A 21727-nucleotide genomic window follows, 5' to 3' on the forward strand; every position below is an offset into this window, starting at 1 on the left:
TTATAGACAAAGGACAGACAATCACTGGTATTTCCTAGTAATCAAAGAGTGATGTCAGGAGAAGAGAAAGGAGGAGAGGACCTAAGTCCAAACTCTTATAAACCTCGAGAAAGGTGAGAACAAGATGACGCACTGCAAGAATAGTCAAGAGAGCTTCAAATTGGAAAATGTTTTTTCCCCCAAGAATCAGCACTATGTCTAGTATTGAAGCTCCACTGCATTCACGTTTATTTTTTATTTTCCTTCTTTAGTATTGCCCCTGATTGTAAAACTCTGTGGAATATGTTGGTGCCATATAAAGGTTATCACTGTCCCTTTCTTGCCATAATTTGGATCTACAAAGTGCAGTACTGGTAGCACTGGTGGACACAGGCAGAAGCGGCCATTCTGCAATAAGACTACATGGGCCCTTTGCAATTCAATAACCCATCATTATGTAAAATTGTACCTGCTTTGGAGGAAGAAGTGTGCCCCTTACCTTTTGGTCCCTGTACGGCGGTACAGGTTGCACCAATGTTATGTCCACACCTGACTGGTAGTATATGAGGTGCTCACCTACTACCATAAAAGATCTGAGATATACAGTATTAGGATGTTTTCCTGAGGGTATGGCACGGGTACATGTATCCGCTGTGAAATGTATCAGTCTGCCCACAAGCCAGCGTTGTATAGTTGGAATGGCACCTAAGTCTCCATTGTTATGTCTATAGTGCTCAGTGACAATATGCATATGTCATTATTGGCTACCATTGCCTCTGAGCACATTCGGAATAAGCTGCGTTTAATAATGAATTTGTTTTTTTTCCAGAGCAGGCACTTGACAGGTCTAACATGCTTTTCTTCAAAATGCTCCATAACCATATGTAAAAATCATATTTTATTTAAGAATCCATATTCTGAAACTTGCAAGTGCTCATATCAAGTAATTCACAAGGTTGACATAAAAGGAAATGACCACAAGTTTGTGTGGCCTTTCGCTTACTGCTTCTACCATGTGATTAAATGATTGTATCCAGAAAGACGAAACACGACTCACGTTTCATGATCTTCAAGAATGTTTTCATTTTTGAACTAATTGTGGAAATGATGAAACCTAATACACTGCCCGCCGTTACGGTACTGAACGTTACAGGTTTTGGAGCATCAACATATTTTAAAGAATGCGTGCTTAGAAATATGTTGTTTTTTTCATAAATGTAACTGATCTTTTTTTTTTATTTTTTTTACAATCCTATGTATTATTTCATTACTTTTAAAGAGAAATTGAAAGCAAAAAAAGTTAAATATCTTTGAATATCATACTTTGGGCTTATGCTTTAATAGGACTAATGCTTTTCTAGCTTGTGCTTATGGAAATTAGAACAAAAAGGAGAATTGTAATTTACATTATACTGCTGTGTTTTTTTTCTTCTCCGTAACAGTTTAGGATAACTAGTATGCAAGAAAAAGGCAAAAGAAAGTTGGGGTCCTCATTTTCAGGGTTATCGGGGATCCCAGATGTTGGGGTTGTGCATAGATATATGAATACTAACGAGCTGAGTCCTCCAGGATGCCATTGTTGGGCAACATCACTTTATGTTTGCAGACTAAAGTTAAAGGGGTTATCTGGGACTTTTTATTTCTGGCTATTGGGCTAAAAACTTACTGGTAGGTAATTGCTAATTACCTACCTGCCCTGCGATGATTTGTTCTGACGAAGTTGGCAATTCACCTGCTACATTTGACCACACATCTGCTTTGCTGGCGGAACATCACAGCCTACAACATACTGTTTGACATTTGGCTCACCACACTTAGGAAGCTGCTGTCTATCAAGACGATGTTGGTAGTGATGCACCTTCGACAGAGCGGGAGAGAAAGTGTTTCTTTCTTGACGTAACATGAGAGTGTGACGCCCAGGAGACCGGGGTACCCAGCACCGGACCAATGGGGTCTGTCTCTTGAGGGGGATGTCACGGGTGGCTTGACCCGGTGCTGTGGCCTCAGGCAATGCACAGTGTAAAGGGTATCGTGAGGGAAGAGGCACTTACTTGATCAGCAGCAGGTTCTCCCAGCGGTGATGATCCCAATCCTGGATAGATGGCTATTGTCCAAATGAAAGACTGAGGCACTGAAACGTTTAACCAGTTTACTTTAACAAAAAAGGATTTACAACCAGTCCTGTCACCGGAGTCTGTATGGGAACTCTGAGTTACTTTGACCCTGCCGGGGTCTTCGCCTCTTATTGTACGCAGTTTCTGTGCGGCCCTGCTGCTGTATGTGAACTGGCTGCCGGCCCAATCTGTCCCCTCCGGACCCTGGTTCGACGGGCAACCCGAGTCCTTTTATCGGCTTACCCCCTCCGGAAGTACCGCTGAACTCTGTGTCTGTTGCTGCGTCCGGCCCTAGTGAAGCTGATATCACCTCATGTTTTTCCGGTTGCTGTATTATATATAATGAATACAGCCGCGGATCCGGTATCCGTCTTTGCGCCTGTTCTGGGTAGTGATTAATGCTACCCGGTTCTCACAATGTCCTTTTTCTCTGTCCCTCTTCTCCTCAGGCCGGTGATTTGGGCCTGGAAACCGTCATAGGGCTGTTAGAAATTCAGCTGTATGACCTCTCACTTTCAACTCCTTAGCCCAACTGCCAGTTCTTTACTCAGACCAGAATGGATCAAGGGGAATCTCTGGAGCTCCCCCTTCTGGCCGGAGGTGGTAGTGCAGTCTTGCTATTTTAGTATTTGTATTCAGTGTCAGTAACTATTTTTGTGGCAAATACCCCTAGGGGTGCCACATTCCCCCTTAGTTAAGAACAGTACTCCGGGACTGTGGGACGATAACATTTTGAAATAACAATTAAAACCACTCAAAGAAACAAAAATAGAGTTCTGTAAAAAGTCACTTCAAATAGCGTCCATTAATACAGTTCTATCCTTGAAGGTACTAGGAAAGGCACTGCACTTTGTGTCCAGGAATTTAGTTCCGTTTTTCCAACGGAGTTATCAATATAAAGTCTAAAGAAAGTTCAAAAAGAGCAAAAAGAAAAGTTAAAAAAGCAGACTTTCCAGAGTTTTGATTTAGTGCCTCCGGGCTGATAAAAAGTTCAAGAATATGCAAGAAGTTCATACAGACAAGTCTCTGTAGGTACTGGGCTTAAACGTTGCAGAATGATAACAATGACTATAGTTTTATAGTTGGTAATCCGCATACCTGGCCGGTAATTGACCCTGGGTACTACGCTGTGATCTACGTAATAGCGGTGTCTCTTCTTGTGGTGTACTACTGTCTACTGTGGATGTAGTATCTGCCCGCTCTGCTAAAGATAATTCCACGACTATGGAGTTGGCAAGTCCACCGTGAATGGGATTACTCTGATCAGGAATCTGTTCTTCCTGGCCTGGAACCTCCTGTAGTACGGGGTCAGCCTCTTCCTGTCTTGGGACTTCTGGTATTGGGTTCGGTGTTGGGTAAAAGGCCACCATGGGAACCACTACTGCACCATGGTATGTTAGTAGGGTTTTGGGAAAGTCTCCTATACAGGTGTGATACATTTCCTCTTCTTTTTCCTTTACTGGTTGAACCAGTATGGGTTGAATAACTTCTGGTTCTGGCTGGACAACGTCTGGCTCTTTCAATGCTTCCGGACATAATTTAAGATTGTCTCTTGACACTAGTACAGATGTTAAGCCTCCGTTTTTGCTAATGAGACACATTTTAGGATTATCCATTCTTCTTGGTAAAACTGTGTAGGGTACGGTGTTGTGAATTCTGTGGCTGAATTCACTTCTGTGGTCACAAGTGGTATTGCAGTCTCTGGGCTTCCTCCCTCAGGTGTTTTGGTGAGCTCGTTGGCTGCCTTGCTATTTAGCTCCACCTGAGTCTGTCTTCCTTGCTCCTTGTCAATGTTCCAGTGTTGGATCTGAGCTACTGCATCTTTCCTTGGGCCTGCTGCTCTGCTAGATAAGTGCTTCTAGTTTGTTTTCTGTTTTTTCTGTCCAGCTTGCTATTAACTTTTGCTGGAAGCTCTGAGAGGCAAAGGAGTGCACCGCCGTGCTGTTAGTTCGGCACGGTGGGTCTTTTTGCCCCTTTGCGTGGTTTTCGTTTTAGGGTTTTTTGTAGACTGCATAGTTCTCTTTGATATCCTCGCTCTGTCTAGAATATCGGGCCTCACTTTGCTGAATCTATTTCATTCCTACGTTTGTCTTTTCATCTTGCTAACAGTCATTATATGTGGGGGGCTGCCTATTCCTTTGGGGGATTTCTCTGAGGTAAGTCAGGCTTGTATTTCTATCTTCAGGCTAGTCAGCTCCTCAGGCAGTGTCGAGTTGCATAGGTAGTGATAGGCGCAATCCACTGCTGCTTATAGTTGTGTGAGGATAGATCAGGTACTGCAGTCTACAGAGATTCCACGTCTCAGAGCTCGTCCTATTGTTTTTGGTTATTGCTAGATCTCTGTATGTGCGCTGATTACTGCACGCTGTGTTGCCTGATTGCCAGCCATAACAGTACAAGGAGCCTAACCAATGATTCCCAATAGAGGGAAAAAAGAAATCCTGACAGCATTTTTTTTTCTTAGCTCTGTCTTCAGTCATTTTTTTCCCCTAGACATTAGAGTGCTTCAGGACACAGCTGTGGACATGGATATTCAGGCTCTGTGCTCCTCAATGGATAATCTCGTTGTAAATGTACAAAAGATTCAAGATACTATTGATCAGAAATCGATGCTAGAACCAAGAATTCCGATTCCTGATTTGTTTTTTGGTGACAGAACTAAGTTCCTGAGCTTCAGAAATAATTGTAAGCTATTTTTGGCCTTGAAACCTCATTCTTCTGGTAATCCTATTCAACAGGTTTTGATTATTATTTCTTTTTTGCGCGGCGACCCACAGGACTGGGCGTTTTCTCTTGCACCAGGAGATTCTGCATTGAGTAATGTTGATGCATTTTTCCAGGCGCTGGGATTGCTTTACGATGAGCCTAATTCAGTGGATCAGGCTGAGAAAAATCTGCTGGCTTTATGCCAGGGTCAGGATGATGTAGAAGTATATTGTCAGAAATTTAGGAAGTGGTCAGTACTCACTCTGTGGAATGAATCTGCACTAGCGGCTTTGTTCAGAAAGGGTCTCTCTGAAGCTCTTAAGGATGTAATGGTGGGATTTCCTATGCCTGCTGGTTTGAATGAGTCTATGTCCTTGGCCATTCAGATCGGTCGTCGCTTGCGCGAGCGTAAATCTGTGCACCATCTGGCGGTATTGTCTGAGAGTAAACCTGAGCCTATGCAGTGCGACAGGACTATGACTAAAGTAGAACGGCAAGAACACAGACGTCTGAACAGACTGTGTTTCTATTGTGGTGATTCTACTCATGCTATTTCTAATTGTCCTAAACGCACTAGGCGGTTCGATAGCTCTGCCGTTATTGGTACTGTACAGTCCAAATTCCTTTTGTCCATTACCTTAATGTGCTCTTTGTCATCGTATTCTGTCATGGCGTTTGTGGATTCAGGCGCTGCCCTGAATCTGATGGATTTGGATTATGCTAAACGTTGTGGATTTTTCTTGGAGCCTTTGCGGTGTCCTATTCCGTTGAGAGGAATTGATGCTACACCTTTGGCCAAGAATAAGCCTCAGTACTGGGCCCAGCTGACCATGTGCATTGCTCCTGCACATCAGGAAGTTATTCGCTTTCTGGTACTGCATAATTTGCATGATGTGGTCGTGTTGGGGTTGCCATGGCTACAAACCCATAATCCAGTATTGGATTGGAACTCTATGTCGGTAACCAGCTGGGGTTGTCAGGGAGTACATGGTGATGTTCCATTTTTGTCTATTTCGTCATCCATTCCTTCTGACATCCCAGAGTTCTTGTCGGACTTTCAGGATGTATTTGAAGAGTCCAAGTCTGATGCCCTACCTCCGCATAGGAATTGTGATTGTGCTATCGATTTGATTCCTGGTAGTAAATTCCCTAAGGGTCGTTTATTTAATTTGTCCGTACCTGAACACACCGCTATGCGCAGTTATGTGAAGGAGTCCCTGGAGAAGGGACATATTCGCCCATCGTCGTCACCATTGGGAGCAGGGTTCTTTTTTGTAGCCAAGAAGGATGGTTCGCTAAGACCGTGTATTGATTACCGCCTTCTTAATAAGATCACTGTTAAGTTTCAGTATCCCTTGCCATTGATTTCTGACTTGTTTGCTCGGATTAAGGGGGCTAGTTGGTTTACTAAGATTGATCTTCGTGGTGCGTATAATCTGGTGAGAATCAGGCAGGGAGATGAATGGAAAACGGCATTTAATACGCCCGAGGGTCATTTTGAGTATCTGGTGATGCCGTTCGGACTTGCCAATGCTCCATCTGTTTTTCAGTCTTTTATGCATGACATTTTCCGTGAGTATCTGGATAAATTCTTGATTGTTTACTTGGATGACATTTTGATCTTCTCAGATGATTGGGAGTCTCATGTGAAGCAAGTCAGAATGGTTTTCCAGGTACTGCGTGCTAATTCCTTGTTCGTGAAGGGATCAAAGTGTCTCTTCGGTGTGCAGAAAGTTTCATTTTTGGGGTTCATCTTTTCCCCTTCTACTATCGAGATGGATCCGGTTAAGGTTCAGGCCATCCAGGATTGGACTCAGCCGACATCTCTAAAAAGTCTGCAGAAATTCCTGGGCTTTGCTAATTTTTATCGTCGCTTCATCTGTAATTTTTCTAGCATTGCCAGACCATTGACCGATTTGACCATGAAGGGTGCTGATTTGGTTAATTGGTCTTCTGCTGCCGTGGAAGCTTTTCAGGAGTTGAAGCGTCGTTTTTGCTGTGCCCCTGTGTTGTGTCAACCTGATGTTTCTCTTCCGTTCCAGGTCGAGGTTGATGCTTCTGAGATTGGTGCAGGGGCGGTTTTGTCACAGAGAGGTTCTGGTTGCTCAGTGTTCAAACCATGTGCTTTCTTTTCCAGGAAATTTTCTGCTGCTGAGCGTAATTATGATGTGGGCAACCGAGAGTTGCTGGCCATGAAGTGGGCATTCGAGGAGTGGCGTCATTGGCTTGAGGGTGCTAAGCATCGCGTGGTGGTTTTGACTGATCATAAGAACCTTACTTATCTTGAGTCTGCCAAGCGCTTGAATCCTAGACAGGCCCGTTGGTCGTTATTTTTTGCTCGTTTTGATTTTGTGATTTCATACCTTCCGGGCTCTAAAAATGTGAAGGCGGATGCTCTGTCTAGGAGTTTTGTGCCCGACTCTCCGGGGTTATCTGAGCCGGCGAGTATCCTCAAGGAAGGAGTCATTGTGTCTGCCATCTCCCCTGATTTGCGGAGAGTGTTGCAGAAATTTCAGGCTAATAAACCTGATCGTTGTCCGGCCGAGAAACTGTTCGTCCCTGATAGGTGGACTAGTAAAGTTATCTCTGAACTTCATTGTTCGGTGCTGGCCGGTCATCCAGGAATCTTTGGTACCAGGGAGTTGGTTGCTAGATCCTTCTGGTGGCCATCTCTGTCGCGGGATGTGCGTGCTTTTGTGCAGTCCTGTGGAATTTGTGCTAGGGCTAAGCCCTGCTCTTCACGTGCCAGTGGGTTGCTTTTGCCCTTGCCGGTCCCGAAGAGGCCTTGGACACATATTTCGATGGATTTCATTTCTGACCTTCCCGTTTCTCAAAAAATGTCGGTCATTTGGGTGGTCTGTGATCGCTTTTCTAAAATGGTCCATCTGGTGCCCTTGGTTAAATTGCCTTCCTCCTCTGATTTGGTGCCTTTGTTCTTCCAGCATGTGGTTCGTTTACATGGCATTCCTGAGAATATTGTTTCTGACAGAGGTTCCCAGTTTGTCTCGAGGTTCTGGGGAGCCTTTTGTGGTAGGATGGGCATTGACCTATCTTTCTCCTCGGCCTTCCATCCTCAGACTAATGGCCAGACCGAACGAACCAATCAGACCTTGGAAACATATCTGAGATGTTTTGTTTCCGCTGACCAGGATGATTGGGTGTCATTTTTGCCGTTGGCTGAGTTCGCCCTTAATAATCGGGCCAGCTCGGCTACCTTGGTCTCTCCATTTTTCTGCAATTCTGGGTTCCATCCTCGTTTCTCTTCAGGACAGGTTGAGTCTTCGGACTGTCCTGGTGTGGATTCTGTGGTGGACAGGTTGCAGCAGATCTGGACTCAGGTAGTGGACAATTTGACCTTGTCCCAGGAGAAGGCTCAGCTTTTCGCTAATCGCAGACGCCGTGTGGGACCCCGACTTCGTGTTGGGGATCTGGTTTGGTTATCTTCTCGTCATATTCCTATGAAGGTTTCCTCTCCTAAATTTAAACCTCGTTTTATTGGTCCGTATAGGATTTCTGAGATTCTCAATCCGGTGTCTTTTCGTCTGATCCTCCCAGACTCCTTTTCCATACATAATGTATTCCATAGGTCGTTGTTGAGGAGATACGTGGCACCTATGGTTCCATCTGTGGAGCCTCCTGCCCCTGTTTTGGTGGAGGGGGAATTGGAGTATATTGTGGAGAAGATTTTGGATTCTCGTGTCTCTAGACGGAAACTCCAGTATCTGGTCAAATGGAAGGGTTATGCTCAGGAAGATAATTCCTGGGTTTTTGCCTCTGATGTCCATGCCCCAGATCTTGTTCGTGCCTTTCATGTGGCTCATCCTGGTCGGCCTGGGGGTTCTGGTGAGGGTTCGGTGACCCCTCCTCAAGGGGGGGGTACTGTTGTGAATTCTGTGGCTGAATTCACTTCTGTGGTCACAAGTGGTATTGCAGTCTCTGGGCTTCCTCCCTCAGGTGTTTTGGTGAGCTCGTTGGCTGCCTTGCTATTTAGCTCCACCTGAGTCTGTCTTCCTTGCTCCTTGTCAATGTTCCAGTGTTGGATCTGAGCTACTGCATCTTTCCTTGGGCCTGCTGCTCTGCTAGATAAGTGCTTCTAGTTTGTTTTCTGTTTTTTCTGTCCAGCTTGCTATTAACTTTTGCTGGAAGCTCTGAGAGGCAAAGGAGTGCACCGCCGTGCTGTTAGTTCGGCACGGTGGGTCTTTTTGCCCCTTTGCGTGGTTTTCGTTTTAGGGTTTTTTGTAGACTGCATAGTTCTCTTTGATATCCTCGCTCTGTCTAGAATATCGGGCCTCACTTTGCTGAATCTATTTCATTCCTACGTTTGTCTTTTCATCTTGCTAACAGTCATTATATGTGGGGGGCTGCCTATTCCTTTGGGGGATTTCTCTGAGGTAAGTCAGGCTTGTATTTCTATCTTCAGGCTAGTCAGCTCCTCAGGCAGTGTCGAGTTGCATAGGTAGTGATAGGCGCAATCCACTGCTGCTTATAGTTGTGTGAGGATAGATCAGGTACTGCAGTCTACAGAGATTCCACGTCTCAGAGCTCGTCCTATTGTTTTTGGTTATTGCTAGATCTCTGTATGTGCGCTGATTACTGCACGCTGTGTTGCCTGATTGCCAGCCATAACAGTACGGCTTCCCACTGATTGTCTAGTTTATTGGTTCGACGATTTCTCTTGAGCACTTGGTCACCCGGTCTTAATGGGGTCGCTAGAGCATTCTGGTTGAAAGTTCGCTCTTGTCTTTCTCTAGTTTGCTGAAGGCTTTTTTCCACACTCTCTTGCACTTGGCGATACTGCTTTTGCCGTATGATATCCCAATTGGAGTCTTGAACTTCTGCATCTGGTTTCAGAATTCCCATTTCTAGATCGATTGGTAATTGGCCGGGTCTTGCACGCGTAAGGTAAGCTGGGGTGCAGTTGGTGGAGCTCACCGGGACATGATTATACAGATCCACCAAGTCAGGCAATTTCTCTGGCCATTGATTCCTTTCTGTCTCAGGTAAAGTCTTTAGTAGGTCTATTACAATATGGTTCATCTTCTCGCATAAGCCGTTTGTTTGTGGATGATAGGCCGTCGTCCGGATCTTTTTGCAACCATACATATTACAGAATTCTCTGAAGATCTCTGATTCAAAGGCTGTACCTTGATCGGTGAGAACCTGTTCCGGATATCCATGGGGTCTACAAAAGTACGTTTGGAACGCTTTGGCTGCTGTTTTTGCTGTCAGATCTTTTACGGGTACTACTACCAAGAAGCGTGAATAATGGTCCACGATGGTCAAGGCATAGACATAGCCGGACCGGCTTGGTGTCAACTTCACGTGGTCTATGGCTACAAGTTCAAGTGGTTGTTTGGTGATTATGGGCTGCAGTGGTGCTCTTTGGTTCTCTTGATCGTTTCTTCTGTGGTTGCACGGGCCACAGTTTCTGCACCACTGTTCGATTGATTTTCTCATCCCGACCCAATAAAATCTTTCTCTTAGAAGTACTTCTAACTTTTTCCAACCGAAGTGACCAGCACCATTATGGTAAGCTTCGAGGACCATCTTCACATCTTGTTTAGGCACAATAATCTGCCAAACCAATTCATGTGTTTTCGGATTGGTGTATCTTCTACAGAGCTTCCCTTGATACAGGAACATTTTGCCTCTCTCTTTCCAGAGTTGATGCGTCTCTTCTGGGGCATCCTCATCGGGATATGCACTTTGCTCAGTCAACAGTTCCTTCACCAACTTCACAGCCGGATTGCTGTCTTGGGTGTCAGCCCATCTATGGTGTGCTAACGGATGAAAATTCACCTCTTGTTGTTTCTGATAGGTACTTGACTGATGATATTTTGCCTTGGGACGATGGAAGGCTGGTAGTTCAATTTCTTCAAGCTCCCCCGTTTCCTCTTCTACATCTCTCAAGTGTGGCATCTGGGATAGGGCATCGGCATTTCCATTCTTGCGACCTGCTCGATACTTGATTATGAAGTTGTAATTAGATAACCGGGCTATCCATCGCTGTTCTAACGCACCTAATTTGGCTGTGTCCAGGTGGGTCAACGGATTGTTGTCAGTATAGACAATAAATTCTGCAGCGGCCAGATAGTGTTTGAAACGTTCAGTCACAGCCCAAACTACTGCCAGTAGTTCCAATTTGAAGGAGCTGTAATTTTCTGAATTTCTTTCAGTAGGCCGGAGCTTTCTACTTGCAATGGCGATGACTTTCTACCGACCTTCTTGCTTTTGTGACAGCACCGCTCCTAGTCCCACATTGCTGGCATCGGTGTAGAGGATGAAAGGTTGATGGTAATCTGGGTATGCCAGAACCTCTTCTCCGGTTAGTGCCTTCTTTAGTTGTTCAAAGGAGTCTTCCCTTTCGTCGTTCCACTGAAAAGGAGGGTTTCGGTTTGAAGGTTTCTTCGTCTGCCCTACCAAGGTGTCTTGCAAGGGTGCTGCCAACTTGGTAAATCCTTTTATAAATCTGCGATAGTAACCCACCAATCCCAGGAATTGTTTCACTTCTTTTGCGCTGGTAGGTCTTGGCCAATCCCTTATGGCGCTTATTTTCTCGGGACATGGTGCTACTCCCTCCGAACTCACGATGTGTCCCAGGTACTGTACCTTTGGCTTGAGAAGGAGACATTTGGATGGCTTGACTTTCATGCCATACCTGGATAAGGCTTCGAACACTTCTGCCAGGTCTATTAAGTGTTGTTCGTAAGTCTTTGAGTAGACGATCACATCATCTAGGTACAGGAGGACGGTCTCGAAGTTCTTGTGTCCGAGGCACCATTCCATCAGCCGCTGGAAGGTACCGGATGCGTTGCAGAGTCCGAACGGCATGCGATTAAATTCACATAGACCCATTGGTGTGGTGAATGCCGTCTTTTCCTTATCTCTCTCAGCCACAGGGACTTGCCAATACCCGCTTGTTAAGTCTAAGGTGGAAAAATAATTAGCAGATTTCAAAGCAGTTAAGGACTCTTCTATCCTAGGCAAGGGGTAGGCGTCTTTATGGGTGATGTTATTAATCTTCCGGTAGTCTACGCACATTCTCATGGTTCCGTCCTTTTTTTTGACAATCACTAGAGGGGCCGCCCAGGGGCTACAGCTGTCTCTTATTACCCCGGCCTGTTTCATCTCCCTCAGCATATCTTTTGCACACTGATAGTGAGCGGGCGGTATGGGTCTATATCTTTCTTTTATTGGGGGATGGTCACCGGTGGGGATTGTGTGTTCTACCCCTTCTATCCGTCCGAAGTCCAATGGGTGTTTACTGAAGACTTGTTCATATTCCGTCACTAGCCTATACACCCCTTGTTTTTGATGGGTAGGTGTTGAATTTATGCCCACGTGTAGCTGTTGGCACCAATCCTCCAATTCTCCGTCTGAGCCGTTGCCTTCCACCTGACAGGTTGGTTCTAAGGGCTCAATGGTTGTGATGGCATTGTTGTCAACAGTATATAGCTTTGCCACTGTAGCATACCTTGGCAAAGTGACCTCTTCCTCTCCACAGTTCAAAAGTCGTACCGGCACTCGTCCCCGGTGTACCTCGACTACCCCTCGTGCTGTGAGTATAGTGGGCCTGCTGTCGGTGTTCACTGGTTCTATTAAAGCTTGATAATCTCGTCCCTTAGTACCAATGGCTGCTCTACACCATACCAGCATTTCTGTTTTTGGTGGGATTACAATAGATGTCGGATCACTTACCCTCACACTGCCGATTTCTCCACCTGCAACTTCTACCTGTTTCCTTAACATCAATACTTTTATTTCCCTTCGGAGAACTCTCTGCTGGCAGGATTGGGCAGTTTCAGCAATTTGCTGTAAGACAGAAATAACTTCGGAAAAGCAGTTCTCTAACACATTCATTCCTATCAATACAGTGGGTTCACAGTTCCACCGGTCAACATCAACAACAATTATACCCTGTTTCTTCAATTCTACTTTACCAATCTTTATGTTCATCTCCCTGAATCCTAGTTTCGGTACCAACTTACCATTACTGGCCCATATATCTAGTTCAACATCAGAGGGCCCTTTATCAATATCTGCATCAGCCCAGTACCTCTTATAAAGGATATACGGTATAGATGAAATCTGGGAACCTGTGTCCAGCAAAGCGTTGAGGGGAATTCCGTCCAGCACGATAGGGATAATGGGTCGTCCTCCGATGTACCTGTCGTGCCAGGGTGTTGGGCCTTGAAAGTTCATTCCTGCGAAGCGGCCCGCATTCCCAGGGGATTCCCGTTTAAATCACAATCTCGTGCAAAGTGGCCTGGCTCCTGGCAACGGCGGCAAATGGGCTGTCCATCCGGTTGGTAGCGGTCGCGGGGTCGTCCTCTCCATGTCGGGTATCTCCGGGGTCTCATCCATGGAACATCCTCTCTACAGTTTGCCAACTCCATCTTGGGTCCTCTCATCTCCTGCATGGTTTTAGCCATTGAAGCAACAACATCAGTTAAAGAGTCAAGCTTTTGTTGAAGAGCCTCATTAGTACTGGGCCCCAGGGGCTTAGCAATGGCCCCGGACATAGCTGATGTCACTGGTACTCCATGTTGTTGAGGAGCCTCTGCCATGAGTTGCGCAGGCTCCTGATCCCGAGGTGCCTCTGCCAGCTGGAGACATATAACGCTCTCCTTTAATTGGGCAAATGTCAATTCAGGGTTCTTAAAAACAAGCATGCTCACATGCCCCCGGTGAGAAGGGGTGTAGAGTCCCTCAATAAATTGATCTCTTAGCAGTTTATTCGCTCCGGTGTTAAAAATGGGTTCAGCCAGTGTAAGTGATTTAAGGGCTTCCTGCAGGTTTAAGGCAAAGTCTCTCACGCCCTCATTAGCTTTTTGTTTGCAATTAAAGAATCGTATTTTAGCTTTGCTGCTGGCCGTGGTTTCAAATGTAGCTTTTAATCCAGCAAATATGCGTTCAACAGTGCCTTTTAGATCAGCTGCCCATGCCGTGACTTCTCGCTTAGCATGGCCACTTAACTGCATCATCAGGAGACTAACACGCTGAACTTCACCCACGGGGAACATGTCAAAATGGGCCAGCATCTTTTCTCTGAAATTGTCAAGGGTATTAGGCTCACCTTCATACATTGGAAGCCACGGGCCACCCGGGGTATATGGCATCAGCACCGGCATGATGGGCGCCACTCCTTGCACCGCTGCGCTGCTGGACTCTCTATCGACACTCTGTCTTTCAGCTGCATTAGCGTCGCCGGGTGCTGCGACGTCTCCGTGCTGCGACATACTGTGCCCCCTTAGTTAATCCGGACCCTTCCGGTCCTCCGCTTCCGTCGGGATAGTGTAGATTTGTTCCGCTGTGCAGCAGGATTGGTTTTCCCCTTGCTCTGACGTCAGAGCGCTCAGCTTAATGCCGCCCACAATGACACGGCCCCTGCTTCTCCCGCCCGCCGCGCGCTCCGTAATGGCAGATTCTGAAGTTTTTCAGTCAGACTGGGGCTCAAGTAATGGCGTAGCCCTATTAACAGTCTCGTGCCTAACGGTTACAAAGTGATTACCTCAGGGGATGGCGGCCATCTTTACTCCATTATAACCAATGGGGAAAAGTCACTTTCAATAGTTTTCAATGGGGAACGGAATTTTCTTTAATAAAGTCAATTTTCAAGATTTTTCATCCAAGTTTTCACAGTTTTGGGCTCCAATCACGGCACACAATAGCCGGTATACGGGCTGGCTCGATCCTGTTCGTGACGCCAATTGTGACGCCCAGGAGACCGGGGTACCCAGCACCGGACCAATGGGGTCTGTCTCTTGAGGGGGATGTCACGGGTGGCTTGACCCGGTGCTGTGGCCTCAGGCAATGCACAGTGTAAAGGGTATCGTGAGGGAACAGGCACTTACTTGATCAGCAGCAGGTTCTCCCAGCGGTGATGATCCCAATCCTGGATAGATGGCTATTGTCCAAATGAAAGACTGAGGCACTGAAACGTTTAACCAGTTTACTTTAACAAAAAAGGATTTACAACCAGTCCTGTCACCGGAGTCTGTATGGGAACTCTGAGTTACTTTGACCCTGCCGGGGTCTTCGCCTCTTATTGTACGCAGTTTCTGTGTGGCCCTGCTGCTGTATGTGAACTGGCTGCCGGCCCAATCTGTCCCCTCCGGACCCTGGTTCGACGGGCAACCCGAGTCCTTTTATCGGCTTACCCCCTCCGGGAGTACCGCTGAACTCTGTGTCTGTTGCTGCGTCCGGCCCTAGTGAAGCTGATATCACCTCACGTTTTTCCGGTTGCTGTATTATATATAATGAATACAGCCGCGAATCCGGTATCCGTCTTTGCGCCTGTTCTGGGTAGTGATTAATGCTACCCGGTTCTCACAATGTCCTTTTTCTCTGTCCCTCTTCTCCTCAGGCCGGTGATTTGGGCCTGGAAACCGTCATAGGGCTGTTAGAAATTCAGCTGTATGACCTCTCACTTTCAACTCCTTAGCCCAACTGCCAGTTCTTTACTCAGACCAGAATGGATCAAGGGGAGTCTCTGGAGCTCCCCCTTCTGGCCGGAGGTGGTAGTGCAGTTTTGCTATTTTAGTATTTGTATTCAGTGTCAGTAACTATTTTTGTGGCAAATACCCCTAGGGGTGCCACAAGAGTAAGCAGAAGAATCCCCAGCAGAAGCAGTCTGCCACCGCCTTGAGCCAAAACACATCGTCACAGGGCAGAACTGGCAGGTTGTTAGCAACTACATATCGGTAAGTCCTTAGCCCAATAGCCAGAAAAAAGTCCTGGATAACCCGATTAAGTTGCAATTACACTGAACAATATCTTAAGAATGCTAGTTTCATGACGATAATCTTTCAGTGTGAGCATGCTGCTGATCACCTGATTAACGAGCAGAACGCTTGTTAATTTAGTGAAATTATGAATTTAGCTTGGTGGTTCATCAAGTGTAAATAGGACTCTTGCCGCTGAGAACAATGACAGCCTATGCACAGTGAACCACCCACTACAAATCAATGTGCATTGTCTATCGCGCTTTGCCCGCTTACACAGACTATTAAACGACCACCGATCGGTAAATGTTTACCAATCGACAGTCGATTACTGTGGTCGGTCCGTGTACATGAACCCTAAGTCTCTAATGGAAAAGTGAGAAGCATAACAAAGGCTGCATTGGATGAGCTGCTCTCAGTAAGGGTAAGCTGATTGCGTATTACTAACGTACGGGACATTTCTTCCAAGTGTAACTTGTGCATAGATACAATATGGCCAATTATTTTTATGGATTCTTTCCATGCAGATTTTTAAATGAATCTTTAGAACAATTTGAACAAAAATTGTCTGAGAAGTAATCTGAGAATGTTACGGCATGGCCATACGTGACAGATTAAGGGAAGATATCCATCTCATACATTTGAATAGTGTTTAAAAAAATCACATACTACAATATATTAAAATGTGTGGAATGGACTTCTTGCAGAAATTTCTGTTACTGGTCTGCCACCTCTAAAGATATACAACCTGCTGAGAATGTGTCATAAAATAGCGTTGCTGTTTCTATACTTAAAGCACCACTCCAGCGTGTTTTTTTACTTCACCAGTGGAGTGGTGCTTTTAATGTAATTCCCCTGTCACCTTCCTGATACTCATCTAACCCACTTTCATCAGTTTCCTAGGGTTTCTCCGGTTTGTTTCCGGCAAAAAGTGATCTGCTCGCAGCTCCAGTGTTTCATGGAGCTCTGCCGAGGCCACTTTTCAATAAAAGTTTCTGAGAGCCTCGTTCTGGCTAAACAGGCCTGGGTACGTATAACTCATACATATCCTCCATTCCCGGGTCTGAAACTGTTGAATCCTTTGTGTTGGGGGGATTCAAAAGTCTACAATCAAACAGACTACCTGCAGTCTTATCGGTTTTGACCGGACAACCCCTTCAATCTGCCACTCTAATATATTATATATGCATATTTTTATATCTCATATACTTAGAAAATAAATTATCATTCTTTAATGTATTATGACAAGTTTTGCTCTGAGACCCAAAAAAGCGATATTTATGGAAGTCATCTCCTCTCTTGTTTTCCTCAGAAAATTGTTTGCCAATAAAGCCATTACAATGGGAAAGGTTACAAAATTGGTCTAACGTAAATCCAACATTTTTTCTCTTGTTGGGATCTAATACCTCTTGACAGGCTGTGTGTGAATAGTGTAACCTGGCCTGGCCTTGCTGGTAATAGGGAAGGTAAGCTTGTATAAGGCTGTTTTCATCTGGCAGCAATTAACATTTTCATCCATATTTTTTGAAAAACATACGAGGCACATCTCCCAATATGGGATTACAGAGAAAACCTCAATTTCTGGAGGGCCTGGCAGTAGAGTGAGAAACCTTTCCTCGTACAAGAGCTAAACATCTTCATTTATCTATTCTTCTTTTTATCATGAAAATTGATAAAGACAGACACACAAAACAGACAGAGAGAGAAAGGCTCATCTTTAGCAAGTGCTAGAAATTACTCATCTTATTACAGGAATTACCTCGGTTAATTTGACAGTGTGCTGGTTATCTTCTTCACAATGTGGTATGTCAGCCCTTAAGACAAGTAGAGCCATATGTAACCCCTCTGGAAAGTGCTCTGAGAGGGCTTTTCTCACTCTCGTCTTCACCTCATCCTGGTTCAGACTGCTATGAGGGATGCCAGGTGTGTCCAGCACCTGCAGTCTTAAGGCCAGCTCTCTCCCCATTCTTCGAGCAAAATCGGAGATTCGCATCCTACGGAGTCGGCACTCTTCAGTAACGGATTGTGGGAAAATCCGACTTTCAAATTCATAACTTCCCAGCAGGCTGTTTCCAAGAGAACTTTTACCATATTGCGTCTTTCCCAGGAGAAGGAGATTAATGGTGACCTCATTGTTGTCATCCATTTATTCTCTGTCAAACAATAGTAATAATTGGACAGCGTTAATATGAGCTCTCACAAGATTTATGCGATGCAGGTTATCTAATATATAATTGCCTAGAATACTACTTCCTGCAATTTGTGCCAACTTCCGTGGCTTTGTCCGGAGCTAATGTCCGGAGCTAATGTCCGGAGCTAATGTGCGGAGATAATGTCCGGAGCTAATGTCCGGAGCTAATGTCCGGAGATAAGTGACGTCAACAGTGTCCAGTGTCTGATTGGTTGCCGCCTGCTGCGAGCGACCAATCAGAAACGTGCCGTACTGTGACACACTCCGCCCGCCATTTTGGTGTGATTTTTGAATTTTTACCTCACAGCAAGTTTCTACTGCGTGGAGGCGGGCCCAGTGACGTTGCTCTTCAAGCTCCTGCCGAATTTCGTCAAAAAAATGATAATACCATTTACCAAAACTATATATATTTAGTTGTGAAGTGGTTCAGTGACATTTTCACACCAATTTTGAACTTTTGTTTGGTGTTTTCTCCATATACTGCCTATTATTTTTGTTCTTTCTTACTATTATTTATTAATTGTATTATTCTTACATTTGAATAAATAAAGTATATATGGATTCTAGACTCCTGATTCTTTAGAATCGGGCTGCCATCTAGTTAGATATAATTGCCTAGAATACTACTTCCTGCAATTTGTGCCAACTTCCGTGGCTTTGTCCGGAGCTAATGTCCGGAGCTAATGTCCGGAGCTAATGTCCGGAGATTAATTGCCTAGAATACTACTTCCTGCAATTTGTGCCAACTTCCGTGGCTTTGTCTGGAGCTAATGTCCGGAGCTAATGTGCGGAGATAATGTCCGGAGCTAATGTCCGGAGCTAATGTCCAGAGCTAATGTCTGGAGATAAGTGACGTCAACAGTGTCCAGTGTCTGATTGGTTGCCGCCTGCTGCGAGCGACCAATCAGAAACGTGCCGTACTGTGACACACTCCGCCCGCCATTTTGGTGTGATTTTTGAATTTTTACCTCACAGCAAGTTTCTACTGCGTGGAGGCGGGCCCAGTGACGTTGCTCTTCAAGCTCCTGCCGAATTTCGTCAAAAAAATGATAATACCATTTACCAAAACTATATATATTTAGTTGTGAAGTGGTTCAGTGACATTTTCACACCAATTTTGAACTTTTGTTTGGTGTTTTCTCCATATACTGCCTATTATTTTTGTTCTTTCTTACTATTATTTATTAATTGTATTATTCTTACATTTGAATAAATAAAGTATATATGGATTCTAGACTCCCGATTCTTTAGAATCGGGCTGCCATCTAGTATCTAATAAATACCTAGGAGTGATCAGGTTACATGCCAAATATGCGGAGCAATAGCTGTGTGACGCTATACAAGAATATCTCCTAAGTATATGTGGAAGAGATTTTATTCTGGGCACCGAGTAGCAGAACCACCTTTGTTCCAGCTAAACAATATTTAGCAATCTAGATCATATTGTTATCACAGAAAATACAGTGATTTAGCTGGATGTGATAAGTTTAAGATCAAAACTCATTAACTTTAAAGGGATATTGCAACTCCAAAAAATTTCTAAGCACAAAATATTCCCTAGAATGCAAACACGGAGGACTATGAAAATCAGGACAACCTACAAAGAAAGTCCTCCAAAAAAAATCATATTAAAATAATTTTTATTGAGCCATATAAAACATGATTACAAAAGGGATGACATCATACAAAAGGGACAAGCAAACATTGGGCAGAGATATGCATCAGGTCCAAAAAGAGTACTTGTATTCATAACATCAAAAGTAACCTACCATGAGTAAATCATTAGAGAGCACAATGTTTAAAGCTGGGCCAGATGAAAAAGTACATATACATATGGACCAACGGCATACCAAAGGACTTGGTGCAAATAGTTCAGTGATAAGGTGCAATGTAAAATAAGAACAATTGCTCAGGAATTCCTCTGCACATCATAGTCATACATAAGATAAAGTGAAAGAGCGTTCATAATAAATGTTAGACTAACAGAAACACATAATTACCCAAAGTCCAGGCTGCCACAACGTACCCCCTTGGTACCCCAGCAGCAGGCAACCCCCACATGTACTTATGCTGGCTAACAGATGTAAATCATTCAGCTGCGGCAAGAAAAACTAAACCTCCGAGCACTAAAAAAAATACTCGGAGGACCCCTGAGCATGCTCGAGAAATCTCGAGTAACGAGTATATTTGCTCATCACTAATAATTATTACATAGTTACATTATACACTATTACAACACTAACTGTATTCATAGAGGCGATCCTCAGACCCTAAAGATTGAGTAATTGCACAGGTTACATTGACTTTCATTACTGAAGGGGATAAAAATAGCCCTGATGGCCTAGCCGCCCACTTTGTTTCTTGGATTCCAGACGTCTCGCCTAAATCTATGTAAAGGCAGGAACAATGGGATGTAAGTGGCTTTCTAGTATATACTGTACATTGATTCTGGCAGTGATACTTTGGCACCTCATGAACAGTAAAAGGATGGTTATCAAATATTTTATGATACATTGATATTGTTAGAGCATTAAATAAGAGCATCATGGGAGAAGGTCATCGAATCTAAGGCAGTATGGATGGGTCATTATCAACCACCAGGGTGCAAGGAGAGTAGTGTGCCTTTGTTGGTGCTGACTATGGCCAGTGCCTTTTAAAAAACCTACAAAAAAGGGTCACACTAGAGCCAAGGACAATGGAAGCACACAGTAGACAGCGCCAAATAACCATAGCACATTGGCTGTTCTCAGGTATTTCCATCGCCCACAGCTCCAGTGTCAACTGATGGATGAGGCTGCTGAGTGTCCAACCCCTACTGATCTGATATGTCATCACTGGAGAACCCCTTTAATTACACATCTGAACATACTAAACTATGTATATTACACTGTAGCTGCCTTGTTCCCTTTCATAGAAAAAGTGATGTACAATACAATGGTACAATATCCTAATATAGAGATTATTAATAATGACAGATTAATGTACAAGGCATTTTTAATACCTGCAGAAAATGAATGTGTAAGTATATTTATATTAGTGTCATTTACTATATATACTGTATATTAGTATTAACTTACATCTTCTGATAATAAATAGTTCTTGTGTCTTCTTACCTTGCTGTCTGTCTGTACAATAGAACACGATATAGCACAGTCACTAATATGAGTGAACTTTGACTCCAGGATGATGCTGTCCCTGGTACCACTCTCATGGAAATGTAGAATCTTTGGATTAGTTAATGAGTTACAGAAAGATCAAAGTTTATTGTAGATAACATTATATGCGTAGAGGATCTCATGGTGAAGCACAATTTCCCAGCCCTTCTGTTGCTCCCAACAGGACATGCTATGTGATGAACATAGAGAAGATCCAAATAATAGTGGACACGCAATTTTTGCTGCATGGCTTGGTTCCATGTAATAAATGGACACCATGAGTGGTACTATATTAGAAGGCTGGACCTGACATCAGCAGCTGATGAGTATGGACATACATACTATATGCCAGTGAAAGCAAGAGGCCATATTCACTGACATGAGGACTCCACTACATGGGTCCACAATACGGCTATCCACATAGCACCATGACGCGGAATGCTTCACAAGACTACCTACAGATGGATGTAAGAGGTCCTTACCTGCCTAAACTGGTTGAGCTTTTTAACCTTTTTAATAGTGTGTTGTCATATTTTATTTTAATATAAGTAAACATGATGTTTTATAATCCTACTCCTTGCTTATTCTACATCAGAAGTGTCAAACTGCATTCCTCAAGGGCCGCAAACAGGTCATGTTTTCAGGATTTCCTTAGCATTGCACAAGGTGCTGTAATCATTATGTGTGTAGGTGATTAAATTATCACCTGTGCAGTACAAGGCAATCCTGAAAACATGACCTGTTTGCGGCCCTTGAGGAATGCAGTTTGACACCTCTGTTCTACATTATCTATTGTGGGATTCCTACCCTTTATTTTCATTTTTTTGGATAAAATCAAACCTGCTATTGCTATCTAAA

General features: G+C 44.3%; 1 protein-coding gene across 3 annotated transcripts in view; it reads right to left on the minus strand.

Moving 5' to 3' along the window:
* GIMD1 (GIMAP family P-loop NTPase domain containing 1) overlaps window positions 1-20872 on the minus strand; it is a 32965-nt gene extending 12093 nt beyond the window's left edge. For 2 of the 3 annotated variants that reach the window (XR_011316925.1, XM_069743721.1), the window contains exons 1-2: window positions 20792-20869; window positions 17283-17676 (exon numbers count right to left, since the gene is read on the minus strand). Coding sequence is in view for 2 of the 3 variants with exons in the window: in XM_069743721.1 (XP_069599822.1) it covers window positions 17283-17669 (387 nt within the window). In the remaining variant the exon portion in view is untranslated. Of the gene's footprint in view, window positions 1-17282; window positions 17677-20791 lie in introns of all 3 variants that reach the window. The other variant, XM_069743723.1, reaches the window with a different exon arrangement.
* Window positions 20873-21727: the final 855 nt, after the last annotated feature.

This window comes from Ranitomeya imitator, chromosome 1, assembly GCF_032444005.1.
Source record: "Ranitomeya imitator isolate aRanImi1 chromosome 1, aRanImi1.pri, whole genome shotgun sequence".
Classification (NCBI taxonomy): domain Eukaryota; kingdom Metazoa; phylum Chordata; class Amphibia; order Anura; family Dendrobatidae; genus Ranitomeya; species Ranitomeya imitator.